General features: G+C 36.7%; 1 protein-coding gene across 1 annotated transcript in view; it reads right to left on the bottom strand.

The window, feature by feature from the left end:
- Positions 1 to 1,732: 1,732 nt before the first annotated feature.
- IL1RAPL2 (interleukin 1 receptor accessory protein like 2) overlaps positions 1,733 to 26,917 on the bottom strand; it is a 549,721-nt gene continuing 524,536 nt past the window's right edge. Inside the window, 3 exon segments of the mRNA XM_057537682.1 lie at positions 1,733 to 2,430; positions 14,252 to 14,422; positions 19,762 to 19,905. Coding sequence (XP_057393665.1) covers positions 1,733 to 2,430; positions 14,252 to 14,422; positions 19,762 to 19,905 — 1,013 coding nt within the window.

The following is a 26,917-nucleotide window of genomic DNA, read 5'->3' as shown; positions in this document are numbered from 1 at the left end:
TTCTCAGTGGAAAAAAAAAATACATCTATGAAACACCTATGTGTTGAACAGTACTTTTTAAAGGAGCAACTAATTGTCCCACTGTGAAATGAACATGTATCACTGCTAAGGTTTCACATACTGTTGGTGCATAATGCATTTTCTGAGCAGCTGGATATGGAAAAGCAGCAGAAAAACAAGTACTTTGAACAAAACCCATGGATTATAGGGAATCACTCATGTAAAGAGGTTGAAAGAAATAAAACATGTTACCTAATGTTCTCTTACACATTTGAGTTTCACAATTACAAGGACTGGGAAAATTCTTAATTTTTACACACTGTGTACATTTGTACTTGTTTATATTTGCCCCAAAACATGATTTAAGAACCATATACAAAATGCCAGAATGAAACTCATTAACAATTGACCCCCACAGGAATCTTTGTGGAGAGCACACCCAAATTAATTCGAAGAACATAAATTAGTAATTCACAATAAATACTAGAATAGGGGCACATTCCTTACAGCAAATTCACAATATTTTAGATTATTCACAGGGATTTTCTGATATGGTACAGTCACAGTCACAATGTGAGGGTAGAGAAGTTTAGTCTATAAAATATACTCATTGAAGCACCAGGAATAGAGATACTTCTGAAGGAGCCTTGCACACATGGCCAAGCAGATATTGTGTATGTACAGAATAGTCTGTTTCACAACTACATTTCAGATGAGAATCACTGCAATTGCTGCTCTACCACTAGTAAACTTGAATCATTTAGCACTTCATCTGTGAATATTGTTGTTTCACTTCTTTTCTACTGCTGACGCTTGCAGTCAATATTTATTTAAATTCAAACTCCAACGATGTTGAAATAAAAGTAGGAAGATGTGAGCATCTTCATATAAAGCTTATAGCAGGTCAAGAGATCATTTGGAAAAAATCCAAATCTGATTGTTAGCAAACAATAAAATGCATAACTTAAAATGTGTTTTCAAATTTGTAAAACTTTGTTAATAGGCTAAAATGCCATAAGGTTTGTTTAACACCATCCTAAAAGAACAGCCTATCTATTCATTTGCTTAAGAAATGCACATTGTTTATCTACCTACCAGTTTGCCTACAGAAGATGTGCTTGCTTAATAAAACTAAAGGCTCTCATTATGAGCTGTTGATTTAGTACACAGAAGTTGTCCATTATGTTGAAGAAGTTCTAAACGTTTCAATCACATTTTTTCTTAACTGATCTTCCTCTACAAACAATCTTCCACTTGGGATGCCTCAACACTTCTTTCTTGATAATTCCTGATTTTCAGTTACTCTATAGAAGTTCTCTTTTCCCCTTAAAACTTAGTTCAGAAATTTCAAATTCAGTTAAAGTCTTTAAATTTCCTGCTTTCAAATAACATGTAAGTACTGAAATATTCATAAATATTAACTTACCTACCAAACTTGCAGTCTAAGTGGTATCATAAAACCTACTCTATAGAATAGAATTTAATATTGTTTTCTTTTAAGGAAGAAATCAAAACTGTACATTGGAACAAGGTACTATACTACAAAAGCAGGTCCTTCTATCCCCCCACTATTCTGGAAATGTAAACAAAAAAATTAGATACAAAAGTGATTTCTGTGCCTTTTTCTTTGAACACCTTTTCAGCACCTCAATGTTATTAGGTGTACGTTTTGCTTGGTATAGCAGAAATTTTGTATGCTCACATAGCTGTTCAGAGGACTTCAGATTTTCCGCTACCAAATATCACTGGTGAAGCTAAGCTCTTTGGATGATAAAGGTAGCAGGGAACTGTTCCTATGAAATTCCTGGGTATCTTTCAGGGCATTATTAAGGGGTAGCTGTCCATTGAGTAGTGTCGGAGGCAGGTTACAATAAGTGTGGTGGTTGCCTAAGGAAGGTACTGGCAAAGTGGTGGTTGGCATCTCGTGTTTATAACCTCTGCAACAGTGCCTCATTTGCATCGAATCTGAATGGTGGAACTCTGGGAGATCAGCTTGAGATGACACCAGAGAGGCTGAGGTACTGGTCATGGCAATAGATGGTATAGGCTGGAGTTCTCCAAAAAGTCCTTGTTCTGCGGAGTCCAGAACATGACACTGAGAAAGCATTTCTTTTTTCCTGATGGGCATTTCATATACTAAGTGCTTCCAAAACTTAGAATTTAATTTGCTGCTCTTGGGTCCCTTCCACTTGATCAAGGACAGAAGTTTGATGCTGCGCTTTAGTGACTCCACTTCCTGGCAATTCACCTTCCCCTTTAATTCTGTACATTCAATCAAAATCACTTTGATTTCTCCACTGACTAGCATGTTATGGAGTCTGCTTTCCAATTCGAAAACACTCCATCCTCGTCTGAGAATATAGTCTGGAGTTAGCACGATAATAAGTCTTCTGCTTTGCTCAACACATCTTGTGAGATCTTCAATGTAGGCTACAAATCACAGAAAGAGAGAAAGAGTAAAACAAAGACATTTCCAGTCTTTAAAGCATTAGGTTTGCACCCTAGTATAGCAAAGATCCAGTCTTTCACTAAGGTACATCACATTTTCTTTTCTTGTATTGCACACTCAGAAAGCTCATTGCCTTAAAAATAAAAATGAAAAAAAAACCCAAGCTTCTAATACTTTTCTTTCCCCTCATCATTACTTACAGTGTTCTGTTAGCTATATAAACTCTGACTTCTTCAGAGCTTAGGTGTAGTTCAGTTATTTTTATTTACTTAATCATTTAATTCAAGGCAGGCTTCCAGGCTAGTACTCTAAGTGAACAAGCAATCAGCGGGTTGATGAAGAGAGAAATGGAACCTTTTAATGAAGGTCACTGTATTTATGGGTTTGGTTTGCTTTTCCCCCAGTTTCCAACTACTAAACAAGTAGAGGGTCTATGTATATATAATATATATATATTTTATATATATATATATATATATATATAAAATATATATATATTATTTATATGTATATATAAATATATAAATACTTCAAAGATAATGTGACTGATAGAGATGGTGGAAAATCTCTTCTACAATCCTAGCTTGTTTCTCAGAATACCTTCTGTTCTTTGCAACCTTACGTTCTCCATTTTGCCCTTCAAACCCGGAGATAGGGAAGTGGTGTGTGTGTGTGCCCATGACTTTAATTTGAACCAGCTGCTCTTTGTTCAGAGGAGGAGTGAAGGGTGGAGTCGGAGGTGGGGGATGGTGTGGAGTGAACAGTAAAGGGGGAGGAGTCTATCAACTGAGAAGTCTTTGCTCTACTTTGTGGAACAATTCTGAAAGTGAGGTGAATAAGTTATGTCCTTTTCCTAGTAGAAAAACACTCAACGAACTCTAGATTTGTTTATCGCATGGAATAATCCTTTTGCAACCGTGCTTCCCAAAGTCTTATCCGCCAAAAAGGGAAACACACACATGTGTTAACAAATGGAGACTTGGACACAGGTGCTGCAACAGAGAGCTGTCTTTACTAAGCAGAGCACAAGGCCTTGTCTAATGTACAGTGCCCTCTAGCAGAAGCAGTGCTTACAGAAGCATAGCAACATTTGTCACTGCAAATCTGCCCAAGGTTACAGACTGCTTTCAAGGAGTCACGTCCAGTACACAGTGAGGGGCCACCAAACAGCCCAGTACAAGCCATTTGAAAAGAGAAACTTATTTTACAGATGCATATTTTACAGATGATCTCTCTTTTCCAGGATTTTATTTCTACCATTTGGCAGCAAGAACACTTTCACAAGTGAAAAAGAGCAAATTTTCTATACACCCTACAGATAAACAAAAAACTTTTTGAGAGATACACAGAGAATTGCCCATTTAACAATTTGTTGTTATTGCTGTTTTGGTTTTTACTTAATACATTTCAGGACTTTTTCTCATGCAGTAGTTACAGAGACTGTATCTGAGGGAATAAGGCAACTTCTAAGTGGGGAGGGAACCCATTAAGAATTTTATGCATTTTCTTTTAGAGATCACGTTTTCAAGGAAATAAAATCAGCATTGAAATCTGCAAAAAATAAAAATGAAAACAAAAAAAACAAACAAAAATACCACACAAGTAGCAATGGGGAAGTTATCACTCTGTAATTGTCATTTAGAGAACTGGTGAAACAGAATGGAAGGAAAGGTAGAAAGTTTCAATAGAGTGGAAAAATATTATCCCAATGTATCAACAGCTCTGACTCTTCATTTTCTTCCTTTCTTTCTGCTCCCAAAAAGAAAGAAGTTATGTGGGAAGCTTCATCATTAGAAGTTGGATCTGTAAGATACAGTAAAATAAACTATCATGCATCTTTCCCATTATTCTTTTCACCTTTCCTCCAAACAAAACGAAACAAAACCAAACCCCAAACTTATACATGGTATAAGTGCAGGAGTCCATGAAAACACAATTTTACCAGGTTATGTATGAGTTAATTGTTATTTTTACAGAAGAATTCCTTACCAAATGATTTACCGAGGAATTATTCCAAGTAGCATTCTTCCCTCATTAATTGTAGCTTTACATTTAATTTTTAAAAATTGATCTGTACAAACCTTGGCAGGAGCACATTTGTCACAGAAACTATACCTCTATGAACAACATTGTTTCTATGTGTTGGGATGTAGTTTATTTTTAAACTATACTTTTAAAAACAAAAGGTATAAGCTATACATATCTCTATCCACCTCAAGAAAATTACAACTCAAGTGTTCAGTCATAAGAGAAACTATACACATACACACTAATGAATTTGACTGGGATGTCATACGCTTTGGCTTTATTATCCTCTTTCTCAATTGGGGAAGGGAACAGGGTACAACATTTTCCCCCATTAATATTGTTCTCCGCCTTCACCAGTCTATTACACTTTGCCATTTGACAGCTAAGCAGAATGCAAAATTTAGGGTTTGGGGGGCTTCTTAGAGATTCATTAAACAGAATTTTCACTTGCCCCCAGAAGGAATGCCTGTCAGGACGGATCCCACTACACTCAGCTGCACAGGGTGTGGGTGTTGAAGGGAACCTTGGAGAGAGGGAGTGGTCCCTGTCTCCTGCATACTACGCTGGCTGTGCTTATCCTGGCAAAGCCTAGTGGAGAGTTGAGGCAACCATCCAGATAATTCCGGCTGAAAACCTGCTCTGGAAGAAAAAAAGGTCTGAATTATCCTGGTTTGCCCTATATATACATTAATCATATGCACTGGAGTCAGTCAGTCAGTACATCTAAATTTTCCCTGGGTAGACACAGCCCAAGTGTCCCAAAGAAAACATGAGCCATTTTCTTGGGCCCTGAATTTCGTGTTCCATTTCACTTGGTGAAAAACCAAGTGGAAGTTTTCAGATGTGAAGCCCACATTTCACTTCTTGGGATGGTGATCAGTGGCTGGGCAGCAACCTCAATGTTTGAAAGCAGCTGGGGAGGTGCCTCTAAGGAAAAGAAGGCGAGACTGTGCCCTAGCTTCCATATTCTGGCTTGTTCTCTCTGTTTTTCTATGCTTTTTTTCTCATTCTCACCCTCTTTGCTCCTCTTTCTTTCTCCATTTCTTTTTTTTTCTTTTCCTGTGCTGTCTCTCTTGTCCTTTTACCTCCCTCTTTGCTTTCTTTCTCACTTTTTTCTCCCTTCCCCTGTTGTTTTACTCTCCCTTCCTCTTTTGCCTATCTCCCTTTGCCCCCTTTCTCCCTCCCTTCCTAAATCTTTTCTTTCTGTCTCTTTATCTTTGGGAAAAAACAAGGACCTAAACATCATGAAAAGTATAAATAAATTAGCAAGGGACCCAACAGGTAGAGTTAATATTTTTTACTTGCTAATCTTTAGCCAGGCAGTCGTTGCTGGCTCCTACACAGCAAGTGCCCAAAATAATTTTCCCCTTACCCTGGGGCTGCATGTCTGTATCCAATGACTGTGAATTGGAGCCTGATCCATTAGGACCATGTCCTATTTTTGTATGGCCTGTGAGCTAAGAATGATTTTTTAAAACATTTTTAAAGGGTTGTAAAAGAAATAAAGAATATGATGCAACAGAGACCATATATAACCTACAAAGCCTAAAATATTTATTCTCTGGACCTTTACAGAGAAAGGTTGCCACCCCTGAATTAGAGACCAATCAGGATGTTTAGGTTTGGAAAAGTTCCAAATAAACTAAGCAGAAACAGGCATCAAGTTAAGGCATTGCTGGTCCATAGCTAGTGTAGTCCATGACAGGCAGTGGTGTTTGTCATGGTAGGGCTGTGGTTTTGTGGGAGACATGTTAGAAAACTTCAGAAACCGTTTTAAAAGGTTTCTTACCACGAAGAGATAATAAAGAAATGTTTTTCAAAAAAAAAAATCCCTAAATCCACAGCACATAAGAATACTCGCTAAATCTTGCCCTGACTTGTTCAGGCAAATTTAGCAACTGAGTAGCAGGAATCCCTTAAAAGACTCTTTTTTTCCACATAAAAATATAAAGTATCACTTAAATGAAAGGTCATTATTTCTTTGCAGATTTTGGTTTGAAGTAACTTATGATGACAGAAAAAACTAAAGAGGGTTGTGTCTGACAGCATTCTGCTTCTCTAAACAAGGCTATGAAACCATGCTAGATTATCAGCCATGAAACAAAGCTATTACACTTAACCTATTTGTGATCTTCACAATTTTGTAAAAAAACAAACAAACAAAACGGACAGTTGTATAAACCAAAATTCCAGTGTATTTAGAAAAATAGAATTCAATCTACAAAAGTGACTTGAAAACAGGACACATTAACAAAGCAAAATGTAAACTGAAGGAAGAAATAAAAGGACAAAATAGAAGCAGAAAGAATATAATGGCAGCCCCAAGAAATTGCTTCTAATGGGGTGTATGTTCTTTCCCAAAGAACTCAGTACTCTTAAATGTCAGGCTTTGAATCTACTGCAGACGTAGGCAGAAGGACAAGGGGAGACCACTCTCATTAATGAATTTCTATGTGGTCTTGCTACTGCCTACTAACCATCTGATTTATCAAACTAATCAATTAGCTACTTATAAATTATCTTTGTGTTGACACTTCCACTTATGTCAGGATCATTATTAGGGGCAGATAGCATATTAAAAATTAAAAGACAAATAGTCTGTAAACAAAAGCGTAACTTATTACTTTGCCAGGTTCAAATAACAGAATCTTGGTAGGCTTATATTCACAGTTATGTACAACCAATATCAGTTAAACAGACAAATCATTAGGGTGAGATAGGATGCATCAAAACTGATAATACCCCACCAATTTTAGTGAATATTAGTTAATTGATAGCTATCAATGGTGATATTTATTAAACCTATGGATTAATATATCAATCCTTAAAATCAAGACAATTTCTGACAATGATTGAGATTGATCCACTCCTACGACTGGTGAGGAAACACCAGCAAAAATAATACAGATTTCACATGTATCAAAAAAAGTGTATTACTCTGCACTAAATATTTGGTAAAAAATTATTAGACCTCTGGTATAAATAGAGGCATACAGTGAGGTACTTTATAATGTAGTCTTACTGAAAATACTACCTGCATTTAAAATAATGACACTTAATACTAACCTATTGAAAGAGATACAGGTTGACAACCTCACTCTTTGTCTTGGCCAATGTTGCTAAAGCTTTTGGGCCTTGCTTCTGTCTCTGGCAGATGTAAGAGTCTGTGTTGTCTGCCACAGAGATTGAGGGTACAAAATTTTTTATTTAGCCAGGTGTGTGTGAGGGGAGTAGGGGGCTTTCTAAACAGTGTGTGATATTACTTGCCCTACAAAAACCTTCCCTGGCCCCTCCTCCCAGTCCTTGGCTTGATAATTCATAGTTCACTGGGCTAAATTTTTTGGCAGGATTTTTGTTTTCTATTGACTAGCGTAAATGTTCTAACTGATTCTGATTAAAAAGTTGATCAACAGTTAACATGGATTTGTTGAGTCCTTGTGAGTGCAGGGAACCACAATTTATTTACAGTTTTGACTTTGGAGGCTGTATTTCTGGTAGTGAATCCTTTACTTTTGCTATAGCATTTCACCAGTGGATGGACAGGGAAGCATGACGGTGGGCAGAATTTACTCTGGAATGTTGTCCACATCTCTAAATTCTTTCTCTTCCCTCTTTACCTCTTCACTGAGAATAGAGGTAAGTAATAGAACACATTCAGATAATACTAAAAGAAAGAAAATGTGGAGAGTAGCAAACAAAGAGAGTCTGCAAAATATCCTTCCCCTCCTCTTTTCCCCCTTAAACTCATGCCCTAAAAATTTGTAGGTATAACTAATTCTAATCAGTGAAATCTTGATAAATATGGAACAAGACAACTTGCTCCTTATATAGTCTTTTCTGTGGTTCTTTTGGTAATTAAGACAATTTTATCCTGGTCTTCTACTCTTTTTTAAGGTGTCTGTTCTTTGTGCTATCCAAAAAGTAGATTTCCTGATTGAAATTCTACACAATGGATTCTTCCTTTACCTCAGACTTTGATGAGAAACCTCAGTCCATTGACCGCAGTACTTTGCTGGGCATATTGGATACAGTTCCCTCTCTCTTGACTGTAACATGAAGGGGATGGTGGGCATATCTAATTTTATTCCATGTGAGTAAATTGTACACAATGTGTTAAATTTCCATGACTGTGCATGTCACCCCTGCCTCACACTTTTTAGGTCACAGACGTTAGATTGCCTGGAAAAGGAATTTATTACTCCCCAAGGACAATTTCCTTGAATGGTATCCAATATGTCCAGCTATTAGAGGAACTATTGGCAATGAGTAGCTACAGATCCATGTACAAAAATGTTTTTTGCATGCCTCACTTCAGAAGTGACTAGGGATCATGTGACACCAGATGTATTCTCTAGTCATTTGTCATTTCAATGTCAGCACAATCACATGGCCATTAAAGAACTGAAGATTAGAATAATGAGGAAGGTCTAGCAAATGCAAGAATGTAATCAGACATTATAATTTTTCCCTTAAATTACTGAAAGAGTCCTAGGATTCTTGAGTGAGAGAAACTCATAGAAATTTGAGCATGAAAACAAATGGAAAGACAATTTGATATTTGAGGCCAAATTCATAAATATAATTTCAATAGACATGGCTGATCAGCCATACGCACGATAATATTTTTCGCTCACTAGTGTCTTTCTCTGGTGCAATAATGCAGGAAGAACTCACACAGAGATCCTCATAGTCTTCCTATGATTAGAAGAGGAAACTGAGCTAAAAGACTTTGAAAGATTTTTTTCTCTTTAATGTGCACTTAATCATCTATAGATTTTTCTAAAACTTCAGCCAGAACTAGCTCAATTTATAATTGTTAATCAGTATTGCACATGCACTTTTAAGCACCTTGCTTGCTTTCTCTTAAGGGCAAACAAAAGCTACAGGATTGGGTTGTTTCTACTTTTAGTCTTGGAGTACTATTCTCTCCATCTGACCAGTTGATTAACTTTTATATTTTTATGTTTTTAAATCTCTGCAGAAACACTGAGATAAGATGGGCTCAAAAGCCTAAATGGTACTCATCCAAAAATGTCCCCAATCTCAGGATCTCAACTGCACAGCTGGGTTCTGTTGGTCACATGTCAGCTTCAGAGCACATCTGTTCATTCCTAAAGGATCCACTAGGCCCTATGAACACAATGTGCTCTGTGTAGAGTACTTTACACCACAAAACCCAGCAGCTGCATGGGTGAGAAAATCTCTACTTCTCAAGTTTGTGTCTCTAGGCAGTTTGAGTAGAGTGTTTTCTCTCTGGCTTTCTTTTGGTTGCTTGTCACTCCTGACATTCAGATGCCTGTTGGCAACAAAGTTGCTTTTGCTATTCTACTACAGATGTTTCTAGCCTGGGAAGAGACAGACCAAACTTTTACTGGAAAGTAGAAATTCTTGCCACATTCAGGCACCAAACCTGAGAAAACATAAGGAAGATCCTGGCCACAGGCTCAAGAATGGAAAGGTAGGTCACTGCCAGGAAAATGTCCAGATCTGAAGACTTTTAGTTTTAGCATTTAGGAAAAATGTTTGTGTCAAATCTTCCCACCTGTGCTGTTCCATGATGGTCAAAGGACACTTCTCTAGTAGGGCATGCGAGAAGGGTACAGTTACCTATACCTCACCTTGGAAAGTGAAATCTTTATATTGAAGCTTTTTGTGAACTCATGGTCATGTGTGCATTGGTGTCAGGGGGAGGGAGAAGGGTGAGGGAGACCCATTCATGTACTTCTGAAACTGTATACATTGGAAATATTTGTGTGTTGATGAGGTTGAGTTGGAATACCATGAGAGTGGTACAAAAGAAACTGAAGATACATCAAAAGTGAAGGCATTAAACATGAATGGGTTTATGTCATAGACTTCATTAGTTTGATTCATAGAAAATTATTGTTGTAGGTCAAGAATGATATTATGAAGTCTGCTTTTACAATTCTCAAAGGCCTCATTGCTAGTTTTTAGAGGAAGGAGCAGTCTTGGGTCAACATGTTTTAAATGAGATGTGAGGGACAAACGTAGCTTATAATATTGTAACTACTTCCCCCCCCCGCAGGAATGTGTCTATATTTATATAGCATAACCTGTTAAATCTGTACCAATGGCTGCAACTACAGACCACAGAAGCTTCTTTAATAACACACATACACCAAGTCCAAAATGTTCTACTCTGTCATTCATGTGTAAATCAAGTATATTATTCATATACTTCATCGACTTCCTGAATGCGTGCTAAAAATGCCAAGGAAAAACTCGTTAATCGTGACATGGTGACGGCTCAGCCAGCTCTGAAATGTTGATGGAAAAGAAAAATGGTCAAAGGGCCTTTTTAAGAACCTCTGCAGGTTACACTCGCAAATCGGAATTCAGAGAACATGAATTTCCTCGTTCAGGAAGGAAGGATTAAAATCAAACACCCTCCAGTGGTTGCATCTAAAAACTGCATAGTTGTCCCAAATGGCTTAGTTGTAAAAGGAGTCTTCCTGTGTACCACTGAGTACCCAGGATCCAAGTCCCTGCTCAGTCTAATTGTTGTGCAATCTCAAAAAAACTAAAATGATCTTCTATGGACTATAAAAATCTCTCTTCACCCTAATAACATCATCTTGGGTATTTTTATGTTGAGTTCTTTAAATGCCAGGGTATACGAGGTGACAACCTTCTATTATCTCTTGTGTAGTGTGTTATAGTCCTCAACTAAAATCTTGTAGTTTTGTGCTCGGAAATATGGCTTGTGTAAGCCTCATACCCCATGACCAAGGAGGACATTCAGACTTGTCTGTGATACACCAAAACAACTAATCGATTTCAATCAATTTAGCCAATCAACTAGCTGACTCAATGAGGTGTAAAATAGTCTACCACCTGTTTGGCTAAATTGACACAGCAGGTTGATTCAATTGACCTGTCGTCATCAAAATAGACTATCTGAGAGAACTAAGAGAACACGTTTGGGGATGCATCTCTCTCGCTCTCATGCTCTCTGGGTCTCACTCTCACCCATGCACAATAGCTGCTTCTTTATATAATAAACAAGTGTCATCTACTGAGTCTCAGGTAAAGTGGCTTGCCTGTGTTCCATGTTGTCCCTATTTCCTTTTCTGATGTGCACAATGTTGAAGCATTGTTTTCCAGGTCAGAAGAAAGATAATCAAATTTGATGTGTTCAGACATGAAGGGTGACATTTTTAAGTCACTTAGTGGGGTTGATAAAGACTGTCTATTGTGGTGCCAACAATTTTGTAATGCAATAAGGCAGAAATTGAATTCATATTGAATCCTACTGAAGGTGACTTGACATAGAGTATAAATTCCACTTTGGTAATGATATTACTTTAATACAATTTAGTACACTATCACTCTAAAAATCGATGTTGCAGAATTTTGATAGTTAACAAGATGCTCTTGGCAAAAATGCAAAAAATACATAGGAATCTAAGGAATTAAACCAAAAAATAGTAAAGGGATATTTTTGATATTTCATTAATGATTGATCAACCTCTTGTAGATATTATTTCTAATATCTGAAAAAAATAAAAGTAATATACACATTAAGACTGAAACTATTCCTATTAATTACATTTTTTTCTTTCAGCAGAAAGCTCCTTTTTTAGATTTCATATTCACTTTGTTAAAAAAATGCCTTTCAGATACTGTCATGTAAAAATTAAAATTTTTACTTATTTCATTCTTATTATTTCCTCTTGTCTTAAACCAATACTATTAAAACAAAATCAACAAGCATCTATGAAGCATATGCTGAGTTCAAGTATTTTGGTAGATGATAACAGGGGTATGAAGATGAATGAGAGACAGTCCTTGCCCTCATGGAGCTTATAGTTTTGCTGAGAAGATAAGACAAATAGCTGGAACACTACATTAAAAAAAGAAAATAATACAAAATATCACAGGAGTAAGGAGTACAAAATTTATAGTCAAACAAGTGATTATACACCACATACTCTAGGGCTAGAGAAATTATTATGGACTTTTCACAGAGGTAGTGTTATGGAGAGTATAAATAGGATTTGTAAAGGTGTAGAAGACTAACATGAACAAAAGTGTTGCACCAGACTGTAGCAGTGTTTAGCTAAGGGTTAATGGATTTTATACTGTAAGAAATGGTGAAGAATTTAAGGTTGTTGAATTAAGGGAGAGACATGATCAAGGAGGTATACATATTAGTGGGACTAGATGCGTAAGAGGAAAAATAGGGAAGGCAGAGAGTAATCAACATTCAGGAATGAGGTGATTAGGACCTATACTAGAATGGTGGAAGTGGTAATGGAAAAGATGCAATGGACACTGGATTTGGGAGAGAGATACAAAAGAATCAAAAATGACTCTGAGGTATCTGCATGTTACTTGGGGCTCGATCAATGTAGAAGTGGTATTTAAAGTCATGAAAATAAAGGAAATTACAGAAAGAAAAGAGGAGAGGATCATGGGAAGAAATCTGGGGAAATATTACATTTGTAGAAAGTAATGTACCAGAAAATATTGTCTGGTTTCTTTCTATGCATGTGTAAGTGTGCATACTCATGTGCAAACCCAAACATATACAGAAACATATGCACTCTGAAAAAAGAGATGAACAGCAAAACTCAGTTGTTTCAATTTGTTTCCTGTCAGTTTAGTGACCACGGTGGACTTCTGATAATCTGAATAAAAGTTATTGAGGAATAAATAGCGTGATCTAGAGGAGTGAGAACCAGAATCAAACAGATATATGTTCTTATTCCATCTCTACCATTTGCCAGCTGACTGGTCTTGGACTTCTTTCAGGCCTTATTTCCTCATCTGTAAGATGAAGATAACAGTACCTGCTCTTTCTCCACATAGGGTTATTGTAAAGATGAAATGAAATAATGTATGTGAAAATATTCTATATACTGTGAAGTACTAAATATATAAGCTTTTAAATTTTCGTAGCCCATGTGTATAAATTACCATATTCTGATTTGTGGTCACAGCTTAATCTCCCCCTCTCAAGGATATTAATATAGACATGCAAATGAATTCTAGCACTTTTATGCTCCCTCAATGGCATTTCAAGCTCTTCGAGGGCAGGGACCATATCTTTTCTGTATTTACCTCACACTTTACTGTGTACAGTACTCTGAACAGAAACAGGAAAAAAGTATATATTTTTACTTGAACCTGAATTTATTCTGTAAGCTCAAATATAGCTTTCAATACGTAGCATAATTTAAAAGTAGCACTCAAGCCTACATAGTCTAGAACTTCTTAAAAAGAATTTAAATACACAGTGAAGGTGCCATACGCCATGGCCTCACTTTCATTTTTAAGTGGATTTTCTTCTGCAAATCTGGAAATGAGTATTAAAGCATAAATTCAGAGTTATTAGTGACAATGATTGTAGGTATAAGTAGAAGCACAATGACAGAAGACCAGCCTTGGAACTGAAATGCATTGAAAATCTGAAATGCAAAAAATCTGAAATGCAAAAAGTCTGAAATGCAAAAAAAAATCTGACTTACACACATTTTTTTAAACGATCATCATTTTCTCAGAACACTAAGGCAGTATAATAAAGCACACCATTAAAGCACAATTTAAAAACCATACCTAAAATATAAATGAGAGTGCCTTTTAAAAAAATTTGGATGCTAGAAAGTCAGAACACAGGTATTGGGGAAAAAGTTGAATTTAATAAAATCTCCTATAAGAAAAACTATCTAAATACTTGGCTCTGACATTTGAAGTCTCCACATAACTTAAGTGAAGCCAAACTTTTAAAATATAAAACTTGAAAGTACTTACTTCCACTTGGAATTAGGTCTCTTTCTGGGATGAAGAGTTTATATCCATAGTGTTTTTCTAGCACATCTGGCAGTATTTCAAGAGCAAACTGCTCTTCTTCAGGGTTGTCACATTCCAAAGTATCTTGGTCCACTTTTGTGTAAGAGAGATAGGCATCATATTCCTTGTTGTCTTAGAAACAAAGAAAAACAAAAGGGTTGTATGTATCATTAGGTTCGCTTTAAGTACTAAATGTCTATAATCATTAACAGGCTGGAATAAGCACTATAATTAGTGACTATCATTAATAACTGGAAAAAATAAGTCACATGCAATGCTATAAGAAATCTGGTACATTTCAACATAACTTAGTTATAGTCATAGGGTATGAACTGAAACTGTTATGCAGTGGGCAACATATAGTCAGGACAGAATAAAAGAGAACTATTATTTGTGACTTTTGGTGTGAATGATCAGCTCAGTGTGTTTGAATGCAGGACTAAATAGACTCATGGATTTGAACTCTTTCTGTGCCAGTTGGCTTGGCTCTGTTACTTGGTCACAGACTATACCTTGTTTGCACAAATATGTGTAAGAGATCCAAGAGGGGCTGGGCCCTAGAGTGTGGAAGATCGAAATAATCCAGCCTCACTCCTGGAGACACTACTTGTAGCACATGCCATACTTCCAGTTGGTTAGTGTCGTCATCCTCATATACAAAATGCAGTTCATTACCAAATATTAGAGAGAGCAGCTGGGTTTTATACAAGTGCATTGCCTGTTATTCTTGTTCAATCCATGGCCAACTAATTTGACACAAGCTACCAAAAGAAGCCTTTGTTTCAGAATATACATCCTTCCAATATTGCCAAATTAGGTTTTCCCTTCACACATTTAGTCAGAGAGTTAACTGTGCTTTGAGAATGTATTTTTTTCTTCCTTTGCTGTATTGGCTCAGAGCCAGTCTCCCCAAAGAGAAAACTCTCTCTCTCTCTCTCTCTCTCTCTCTCTATATATATATATATATATGCAGTTTTTTCTCAAAGTATTAGTCCCCGCTGGTTTTAGAAGGAACACATTGGAAAAGTTATAGTGGTTTTCAAAATTCCCTTATTTATAGAAAAAAATTTAAAAGTTAATGTAGTGAACCTAGACTCATATGGAACTATTAGTATTTATTAAACCTAGTTACTTGCAAATAATAATTTTAAAAGACGAGCAAACATTTCAGGATTTGTTTCTAAAACACAGAAATATTTTCCATTAAAACAGACCTGATTAGAATATAGCTAAATCTTGACCAAAAGTTAATTTACAGGATGAAGCAGCCACTCACTTCCCTATACCACTAAAATTTGGTTCTACCTGCTGAAAGAGGAATATGTGATAGGCATATAAAGAGATATAAATACCCTATGGTAGGAGTACGCAGGACCCCCTGACTATCTAGTGATAACTGAGGCAGGATTATATTGTTCTAAGTCTAGTAAGATTCCAGGCTTCACTACCCCCACATGAAAGGAACTCTGCTTATTTATGTTAAGATGGTGCCTGAAGCCAGGAGGCTTCTCTTTAGCCTGTCCTCTAGCTGGAAAAGACTTCTGTGAACCTTGGTTGGGTACTTGATTGCCTAGAAGCAGATGCACATGAAGGACTGCCCTGATAGTTGAGATCACTTGGCTTACAAATGGGGCACATTCCGCTGTTATGCATAAAACACCACTTGGAAGTGAGAATGTTCATAAGCAATGCTAATGTAAGAACCTCCTGGTAATCCTAGCACCTCTGCCCCTGTTCCAATCAAGCTCAGGATGCATCTGCAGGCCCTTGACTTTCTCCAGCTATAATTACTCACCTGGGACTGAGAGCTGCCGATGATACACAGCTGGAAGAATAAAATAGGCCAAAGGACAAACAGATCCATTTCTATGAGCAGAATGTATTTCATTGTTTTTGATGGATGGTGTTGCTGCCTCAAACTCCATAATGTTAGACTAGACCCTAGTTTCCTCTGACTTTGATAACTCTATCTTACAAACCTCCTGAAATTCAACAACTTATTAATTCATTCAACAGTGATTTGTTGAGCATCTACTATGAGCTAGCCATCTGCAATGACTACCTGACTCTTTCACCCATCTGGCCAGAACTTCTAGACTCTTGCCACATTGCTTGTCCTGACTATGACTATTTGCCCTCCAACCATGCCTAATCTCACGTATTCCTGGTCCTATCCTTACTTGCTTCACCTATACTCTAATATAGGTGATGCTACAAAGACTTTTTTCCAGAAAAATATTGCTATATTTGCATATCCCAAGTCAAGTTATGAGAAAGAACATGGATGTCTTTGATATGTGTTAACACCCAACACATCTGGATAACAAATTGTACACAACATTCTAGAAACACATCATTCTTTGGAAAATGGTTGCTTCTGGTTTCAGTCATGTCCCTTTAAGGTGAACTAAAGGTGAAGAGTTTATGGTAGCTGGCCAGAGCAGGAAGAGAGCTCTTAAAGCCACCATGTCAGATGTCCCAGAAGGTCTAGGGTGCCAGCTAGTGAGCAAGCAGTGATGCAGATGCCACAGTTTTAAAAATGCACTTCAGCTCTATGTAGACAGCCAAGAAAACCTCATGAATAGCCACAGCTGTTGCTCACAAAGAGGAGCAAGATGGATAGAGCAATATCAACAATATGATGCAAGTAAAGTTTAACAGCAAGTCCTGAAAATTGTTTTAAAACCGAATGGCAATTCAGCAACACCACTTTGCTAGGTGAGGCTAATGAGCATTCCTCTGTGTTAAATCATGCTGACTAAGCTCAACTGAGGAACCAGAAAACAGCACAATGGAGACAGAACATTATAAGGAAGAGGGCTCGCACAGTAGTCACCATAGGTATGCTGTTCCCAATGAAGAGAGAAGTTATGACAAAGGGAACCAAACTCTCTGTGGAAGAATTTTCCTGTTATCACACTGTCCTTCCCATTTTAAAATCTCATTTTAATCCTGTTCACCATTAGGAAGCCATTCCTGTTTACAATGTAGTTCTTCTGGGGCTCTGCTAAACACAGTGCTAAATCCTTAGCTTCTAAAGTGCAAAGACTGTGTAACTTTGTGGATTATTGTGTCTTCAATGTCTACTATACTACCAGTGTGTGTGTGTGTGTGTGTGTGTAGGGTTAATCCAGGTGAAGAATATATATAAGTATATACATCATTCATAGTGCTTGGCACACAGTAGACACTTAATAAGTATTTAATGACTGCATAATTCAAAGATGAAATAAATGAAGCAATCATTGTTTGATGAATTGAAATGAAATGAATTATATCAAAAATGTTTAAGAAGTCAGTTTGATAGATTTTATTTTATAAAAAATATGGCCTTTTTATAAGAACTTTCAGGAAATGCTACTATAGATATGAATCCAAGAGAAAACATGAACAAAAAGTACATGGGTAAAACTATGGTGTGTCTATGAGATGTCAAAATATTTAAATAAAGAAATGAAAATTCAGTAGGCTATCTAGCTGACATTTGGAATCATGAAACTGGATATTTCTAGAAGGGCTTTCATATTCATTTATTCATCCTCACTACATATCTGCTGACTTTTTAGTATTCTATTCAGCTAGTACAGAGATTGTGTGTTTAAAGTCCAAGTTTCCATGTAGGAATATAAACTTTTAATTTTCCTTCCTGCTGAAAATCCTTGAAGTTCCCGCCCAATTGAATTTTTCCCTAAAATAATTGGTTTGGAACCAATACACACAATTCTCTAACCAAAATGCTCTAGATTACTTGTCATCTTTGGCCACATGGGTCACATTGGAGATATAGATGCAAAATGTCCTATGATATTAGCATGAATTTAATCTTACAAATATGTACTACAACTGATCAGTTAGTCTGGATTATTGGATGTGGGTGATGAAAGTAATTATTTCAGATTAACTTCATAAACTATATCACCTCTTGCAGAAAGTATTAACATATTGCTTGTAATCATGACCTAAAGCAAATGAATCAGAGCAGACTCCCTTTCATGTACTTTCATATAGACAATGCATCTTTAACATTCCCAGTTAGATACTTTAGCCATTTGTTGGCACTTGGGAACCAGTGAAATTTTCCTCAATAGCATATTTCATCTCATTATTTTATGTGTACAGGTTAAGAAGTCAGATTTTTCAATATTAATTATTGTACACAGAAACTGAAGGTAATTGACTACATTTTCATACATATTGTTGGAGCATGTAATTATCATCAGAACAGGCCCTAATTTCTCATATTGAAGATATATCTAAATAAGGGTCTTTGGTACTTTTGAATAGGCTGCTATAATCATTAGGTAAATACACTGCTTTGATAATGAGCATGCATCTGTGTTCACCAAACAGCATTTCTCGAATTTACTGTGAAAACATAAAAGTCAATTAAAACACACTCATATCATTGTTCATATCATAGTAACAATAAGACCAAAATCAAAGATTCTTCAAAAATTTTGATGTTACATTCACCACTCTGCCTTTCTCCTATCACTATAAAAATAAAACAAAATCATAAACTGCTCTCCTTTGAGGATCTCAAAACAAACAAGAGCTCTAACTTTCATTATTCCAATAGAATGAAAACTAAAATTGAAATCTGGCTTTTTAAAGGAATGACTTACAATTGAACTTCTTTTTTATCTTGGCTTACCTAAGGCATTCCATACACATGTTTCCAAGGCTTATAGTAGTTTGTGGGCGAGGACTGTATGCATAAGGAGTGATATGTCATGATTTCTTATTGGTATTGATTGGAAATATGGTAATTTGTTCTCTTGAAAAATTAAATCATTTTTGAATGTTCAAAGAAACAAGGCTCAACACAACGTTTTGTTGATATTTCATATATAAGATTTTCAAGGGCCATAAATGACAAACAGAAGAAAATTATAAGCCACATTCTGAATTTTTTTCCATTGAGGTCACCTTTGAGAATTGTGCTACAATCATCCAAAATATATCAGTCCAGATGTACTATGAGCTTTAAAATGAGTATCTCCATAGCTTTTAATATATTTTTTGAATAATTTGCTTTTTTCAATGCCAGGAAGAGCTAAATATGATCTGTGCCTAAATTTGAATCTTCTGGAAGAAAAAAATGAAATTGATTCTTAATTTGTTTCTTAATAAGGGAAAGGGCTTTGACAGCAATTGTTTGATCTCCTGACCAACTAATAGCTCCTTGTTAAACTATTTATTTTGGAAATAAATTTCAAGAAATAAAACTATTTTAAAGAACACCCATATATTCTTTACCCAGGTTCATCTATTAATATTTTCTCCCCTTTGCTGTCTTTCTTGATAGATTAATACCATTTTTTTCTGAACTATTTGAGGGTAAGTTGCATTAGTCATAGCCTTTTAACTCTAAATTTTTCATCATGTATCTCCTAAGAATAGGGATATTCTCTTACATAATCACAAATTCATGCCTTTTAATTGAATTTGAACAATAGGAGACAGCTTACCATCTGCAGTTTCATCACCTCCAAAATGCTGTCGGTAGAAGAGCATCAATTCAATATTGTAGCATTTGTAGATGACCACGAGCAGTACAAGGAGGAGGAAGATTGCTCCCAGGCCTCCTGCAAGTTCAATTTTGTAGATTAAATCTGGAACAAATAAAATAAACAGGAAAAGGTAATTAAATCAGCAACATTGAGGAACTTCCCATATTTCTAGTCTCTAAGATGTACAACCCATTCTGTTTTTCTTTACAGAAGATTCTTGCTTAATGCAGTAAGTAGATGTGTTCTTGATACATTTGTGTAAATCAATTTCTTGTTAAATTAACTCTCTTCTAAATATTTGAAAAATTTTACTGTTGAAAGTGATGTCTATCTGAAAAAGAATAGTCTCTCCCACTTTGTTTTGAACACATCTAGACCTCACATGTATACTTTTGCTTTAAATGTACTTCAGGAAACTATTAGAGCTGCCTTTTACTGGGTTCAGGTCCAATATTTTGTTGTTTCTGTTAAATTATCTTTTGGCTTAGCAAGATTACAATCTAATACTTCTTAGGCCACAGGCCCTATTCTTCTACAGGAGAACAGCATCATAAAATTATTCTCAGAATCAAATAAAAACCAATGAGCCTACAGGATTTAACTGTTTCATTTAACCACAGTAGAATATAATCCAATAGAAGGTAGGCAGGGGAAATTAGCTTATCCATTTCCCCTACTTATCTGAATAAATGACTATAATTTGTATGTGATATAATATGCCCAATGGTGCTAAAAGAGAATGAGAAATCTAGGCTAATCACTTGGCCTATTCAGCCAACACCAGGCTACCTGATAGCAGCCTTAGGCTCTTCCAGTGGGGCACCCCTAGTACTCTGAGAGTTGGAACAATTAAATCAACACATAATGGAAGGAGACATAGTATATCCTAGGCCCAGGACATAGTGACTTACCTGTAGCTTAATTAGTGATATTAACAAAATCTAGGGTGTATCATCAAAAGAGGGGATAGCATCATGGAATTTAGAGAAAGGGGAAGTCAGAGAAGAATTTAGAATATGAATTCAGCAATGTCCAGAGGAGAAATGCTGAATCTGAAAGACACTAGACCAGAGATATTTTCCACTGTGTGACAGGGAAATTCATTGGTCTCAACATAATACAGATAAAACTATCTTAAAAATTAGCTAAGCTCCCCTTAATCTAATTCCATAATTACCAAGTGACTCTTTTATTATTAATTCAGCTTACCACGTAACTACAAACTGAAAAAGGGAGTGGTATTTTAGTTTGTACATCAGTTGCTTATGAGTTTGCTTGGCATCAATCAGCCTCCCTGGATGGATCAATTCTGGGGTAATGCCAAAAGCAAATTGATGACCATGACAGACTGCCATTCTTGAAGGTCTCTTGACAATAAAATCATGAGCCTTTCCCTGGGATTGTCCCTTGTCTCTATATAGGCTTATTGCTCAAGATAAATTAGGCTCAATATAACAATAAGATTAAGAAAAAAGATTAACATATATAATATATACTACAAGTAATGTATATTATAGATAAAATTTTCTACCAGTCTACTATCTATTCTCTAAGTAATCCTTTAGGGCAAGAATTGTTGGTCCAAATTCATCACTGAAGAATCTAAGACTCAGTAGTTTAATTCACTTAACCAAGGTCATACACCTGAGTGGCCAAGATGGGACTTGAGCCCAGATATTCTAACTTCATATTTAAGGTTCTTTTTATTCACCACAGTTTTGTAAGCTCCTCTGGAAAGTGACAATGAAATTCCTTCTCCCTCTTCCTCCATAGAACTCTTGGTAATGCTTCTCGAGAACATGTGACCTGCAGTGAATTTTGGATTCTTCTGCCCTTTCAATTCCAAGGAAAGAAGCTAAACTACAATTGCCAGGCAGAACGATAGGACCGAGCAGATCTCAGACAGTTTATTGGAGGGTATTGAAGAATTCTGTAGCTATATCAAGAAGGAACGAGGGGCTCCTTGGAGTCCAGCATATGAGAAGTTTTAGGTTTTGTAGGGAGATAGAGAATTTGGTATTTTAAAAGAGGTGGAGTAATAGAGAAGATGGTAGTGGCCAGAGACAGCATGGCCAATGAGGAGAGTCGCTGAGTAGAAATGTAAGAAATATAAATGTATTCTTTTTCAGTAAGGAGAGAGGGAGAAGGATAGAAAAAAGAAGCGAGTGAAGCTGTTGTGAGAGACAAAATATATTAATAAGGAGCATTATGAGGGGCCACATAATGAGTAGGGATAGGAAATTGGAATCTATCTCTGTCATGCCTGCTGCAAGAGGTGGTCATTTGGAAAATTAGGCCGCAAAATTTCAGGTAAAAATAATCCTACCTCATATTAGCTCTGCCTCCTGCCCTCCCTATAGAAAGTGTCTCCCCAGGAACAACTCCTGCCTCTATGTGGGTGGTAAGGCAGGCTTGCTTATGAGACCTCTGTGGGGCTGCAGTATCACAACCTTTGCTTGTTTTCTTACTGTTTTATCAATTATGCATTCTTTTTTTATTCAAAAAAAAAGAATATCAAGTGTCTTTATTTTTTTTTAACATCTTTATTGGAGTATAATTGCTTTACAATGGTGTGTTACTTTCTGCTTTATAACAAAGTGAATCAGCCATACATATACGTATATACCCATATCTCCTCCCTCTTGCGTCTCCCTCCCTATCCCACCCCTCTAGGTGGTCACAAAGCACTGAGCTGATCTCCCTGTGCTATGCAGCTGCTTCCCACTACCTATCTATTTTACATTTGGTAGTATATTTAAGTCCATGCCACTCTCTCACTTCGTCCCAGCTTACCCTTCCCCCTCCTCATGTCCTCGAGTCCATTCTCTATGTCTGTGTCTTTATTTCTGTCCTGCCTCTAGGTTCTTCAGAACCATTTTTTTTTTAGATTCCATATATATGTATTAGCATAAGGTATTTGTTTTTCTAGCCAGTGTTAAATTGACAGGACAATATGATTTTTTTTTTGTTTACTCTGAAAACTGAATTCTCTTTGATCTTAGGTCATTGATTGACTTGATTCAACATGTTTTTCCTGTTGTAAAATGTTCATTTAATGTTGTAATTTTGTTAACTCTCTGTCTCTGTCTCTCTCCCTCTGTCTCACTCTCTGGTCAGAACAGATTTCAACTGTTTTCAAAGTCACTGAATGGGATTTTTTTCCACCAATTTCTATGTTATTTACAGAGTAGAGTTGCTATTAGATAGATGGAAAACTTCAGCAGCAGGAACAATTTGTGCTCCCAAGTAGCAGACACCTTTTTCAGCAGTAAATTTATGGAAGAAAACTGTGGTGTGAAAAGTACCTTTGTGGTTTTGGGGTCCATTTTATAAAAATATCTTTGAAAGATATGACCTAATGATGGCTGTTTACATTGAAAACTGTGGACTGAGTCCCTGAGACTCAACCAGTATTCTTTGATTCAGCCCAGGCAGTCACATTAAAAGGGAAACATGTATCCTATAATCAGAGGGCAGAATTGCCATCACCCAGTTGACACCTAGCTTTTCTTTTGTCTTCTGTTTTCAACTGCCATTTTCCATCTCAGCAGGATCTATACTTCTAGGGACATTTCCTGACTGAGAAGGTGAAAGTCATTTTATTTGGACTGTGTCGTGTATACGCTTCACAAGGATAGAGATAGCCAGAACAGCAAATATTTATGGGATTGTAACTTTTTCCAGGCACCCAAAGTACAAATATAGTTCTTTTTAACCTTCTTAGTTTGAACCCAGCTAGTTCTTCACTTTGAACATGAAGATCAGACAGTATAGAATGGGACAAATAATAGCTGAAGTCAAGGGACTGGAGAGCAGGAAGACTGGAACTATTCTAAGCTTGCTCATAATTTGGGAAGCAGGTTAGGAGATCCCACCTGAGGGTCTCCTATACAGGTTGGGGGTTCAGGGTGGGGCAGTAGCACTAGAAATGAAGAGAAAGAGAGAGTCATTGATATGTCTCTGTTTGTGGGAAAGGGAGTATGTGCAGAGAAGGCATAATTATCAGAATTTTCCTAGCATTAAGTTCAGAGTCTTGGTTCACAAAAAAAAAAAAAAAAAAAAGAATGAATTTCTTACTAAAATGTTAGTTGTACTTGTTGGCAAATAGTTCATTGGAGAGTGAGGGCATAGCAGGTTAGTAAATGAAGGTAGAAGATGCATAGGTAAGAGACATCTTGCTTTGAGAATGCCTGACCCTGTTAATTGCATATATTAGACATGAGTTTTCATTTTACGAAAGGCCTTTTCACTTTGTGAAAGGATTCATGAAATGTTTCTTCTCTATAATGATCACTTATGGCATTTTTGATATTTCACTTATAGATCATCAGGAAGCTATTGTTCCATAAAACGAGCCATACTCATATTCCAGGTGGAAATCCTGTGGCTACTGATGCCAGGCTATGTTGTGATAAAGCCTGAAAGGTTCAACTCCAAAGGAAATAACTGAAATTTTGCAATACGAGCCAGAGTTCAGTCTGATTTAATATGTTGGATCAGGACCATAGGGCTTCTTGTTATTTTCTGGACCTCTACCATATTGTCGAGAGCTCCTAAAGAAAATGGAGTAAGGGAAGATGAACTGCATCCTTTTGCAAAGCACAGTGAAAACATTTAAATGCTACCTAAAACAGAGAGTACAAACTGGTATACAATGGGCCAGAAAAAAGGTTTTTGTTGGTCTATACGTTTCCCAAAAAGTAGATACTAATATTTTAAAATAAAAATATTGCATATCCGGGCTTTCAACTTCACTTGAAAACCCTGAAGCTCTCATAACCTTAGGTTCACATTTTAGCAAGCATGGCAATAATCTAGAAAAGAATAGTGACTGCCCTTTAAAGCAAGGCATGTTTCCTCTAGCCTGTGTTTAATATCAAGCCATCTTTTTCTTTTAATTTCAATATCTGCCTGGCTATTGAGGTCTTTGAGTTTTTATCCCCCAATCTGGAAATTGAATGTTTTGAAAAGAGAAATGCATTCAGATAACCCAGAATAGACACTAGTCAAGACCAGATCTCAGGGAAATCCTCTCTTTACCAATCCCTGTTACCCATCCTCTATCCTATTGCACCTGTCCTCTAGGAGGACAATTTTCACCCAACAAATGTTTTTGAGCACTTACTATATTATATGTGCTAGGGATACAGCAGTAAATAAGGCAGGAAAAAGTCCCTGTTCTTATGAAGTTTATATCCTAGTGTGTGTGTGTGTGGGTGGGTGGGTGGGTGGGGGGGAGACAAGAAGAAAACAAGTATGTAATATGATATCAGATAGTAGTAAATACAATAAACAGAAATAGAGCCAAGTGAGAGGGAAAAGAAGGTGATGGGTAGTCCATCGATGGATGAATGGATCCAGAAAATATGGCATATATACACAATGGAATATTATTCAACCTTAAAAGAGGAGATTCTGTCATTTGCTACAACATGGATGAACCTGTAGGGCATTATGCTAAGTGAAATAAGCCAGAGAGAGAAAGATAAATATTATAGTGCATGGTATCACTTATATGTGGAATCTTAAAAAGAAAGCTGGAGTCACAGAAACAGAGAGGAGAAAAGTGGTTGTCAGGGGATGGACGGTGGGAGAGGAAATAGGGAGAGGTTAGTAAAAGGGTACAAACTTTCAGGCAGATGAATCTGGTCTGAGGATCTAATGTATAACATGGTGACAGTAGTGGATAACACTGTACTGTATAACTGAAATTTGCTGGGAAGGTACAACTTAAATGTTCTTACACACACAGAAATAAAATGTAGGTGTGTGAGGTGATTGATGTGTTAATTAACTCAATGGGGAGAGTCATTTCACAATGGACACATATATCAAATCATCACATTGTACACTTAATCTATCTATATATCTTACAATTTTATTTGTCAGTTTTACCTCAATAAAGCTAAAAAAGTTTTTAAAAGAAAGTGATTGGGTAGTACTATTTTATAAAAAGTGGCCAGGGAAAGGCCTATTGAGTAGGTAATATTTAAGCAGAGACCTGTATGAAAAGAGGGAATGAGTCATGGGAACAGCTGGGGGAAACAGCAGTGTTCCAGGCAGAGGAAATAGCAAGGGCAAAGATCATGAGCCAGGACTGTGCTCGGTGAGCATGAGAAATAGAAAGGAGGCTAGTGTGTGCAAGGTTTGAGGCAGATTGTGGTAGAAAATGAGATCAGAAATGTCTTGAAGGCCATGGAAAAGATTTGGGGTTTCATTCTAAGTGTAACAGCGAGGGTTCTGTAATTGGATGGTTCTAATTAGGGAAATAATATGATCTGACCTAGATATTAAAAGGATCACTCCAGATGCTGTGATGAGAATAGACTGTGAGGGGACAAGGGGGAAGCAGGGAGACTGTTCACGGGGCTATTGCAGTGAGCCACGCAATTGTTGCTGGTGGCTTAGACTCAGGTGATAACAGTGAAGATGGGGAACGTGCTCAGAGTACATATGTTTTAAAAGTAGAGCCATGGAATTTGCTGGTAGACTAGATATAGCGTATGAGCAGAGAAAAGAAGAAGTCAATGATGACTCCAAGGATTTTGGGCCTGAGCAACTGGAAGGATGGTGATGGAGATGAAGAAGGCAACTGGAGGATCAAGTTTATAGGGAGGAGAAATCAGGAATCCTGTGTGGGACAAGTGAAGCTTGATATGCCTGCTAGATATGTCTACTAGTGGAGTTTTTGAATAGTTGCTGAATAGGCAGTTAGGAATACAACTCTGGAGTTTAGGCGAGAAGTCCAAGCTAGAGATATAAATTTGGGAGATGTCAGCATATAAATCGTAAGCAAAACTGAGGTGGAGATGGAATTGAAATCATCTAGGGAGTGAGTGAGAAAAGAGGACCTGAACCCTGGGGAACTCTAATATTTAACGATTAGGAAGATGAGTATTAATATTCGCAGTTATTCATGACTTAGACACATTTCCTTGCAGAAACCATGGGAGGCAGCAGTTTTGCAGTGTACCTTGGTTTCTAGTGTCAGATTATTAGAAATTTGAAGGGCTGCTAGTGGTTGTTTACTTATTAAAGGGAAATGGATTTATTTTAAAACTCAAGGCTATTTCTGTCTCTACTGACTGACTATATGGTAAGACCCCCATTATTT

Source organism: Balaenoptera acutorostrata, chromosome X, assembly GCF_949987535.1.
Source record: "Balaenoptera acutorostrata chromosome X, mBalAcu1.1, whole genome shotgun sequence".
NCBI classification, from domain to species: Eukaryota; Metazoa; Chordata; class Mammalia; order Artiodactyla; family Balaenopteridae; genus Balaenoptera; species Balaenoptera acutorostrata.
Note: the sequence above shows the minus strand (reverse complement) of the source record. Positions and strands in the feature narration are given on the sequence as shown.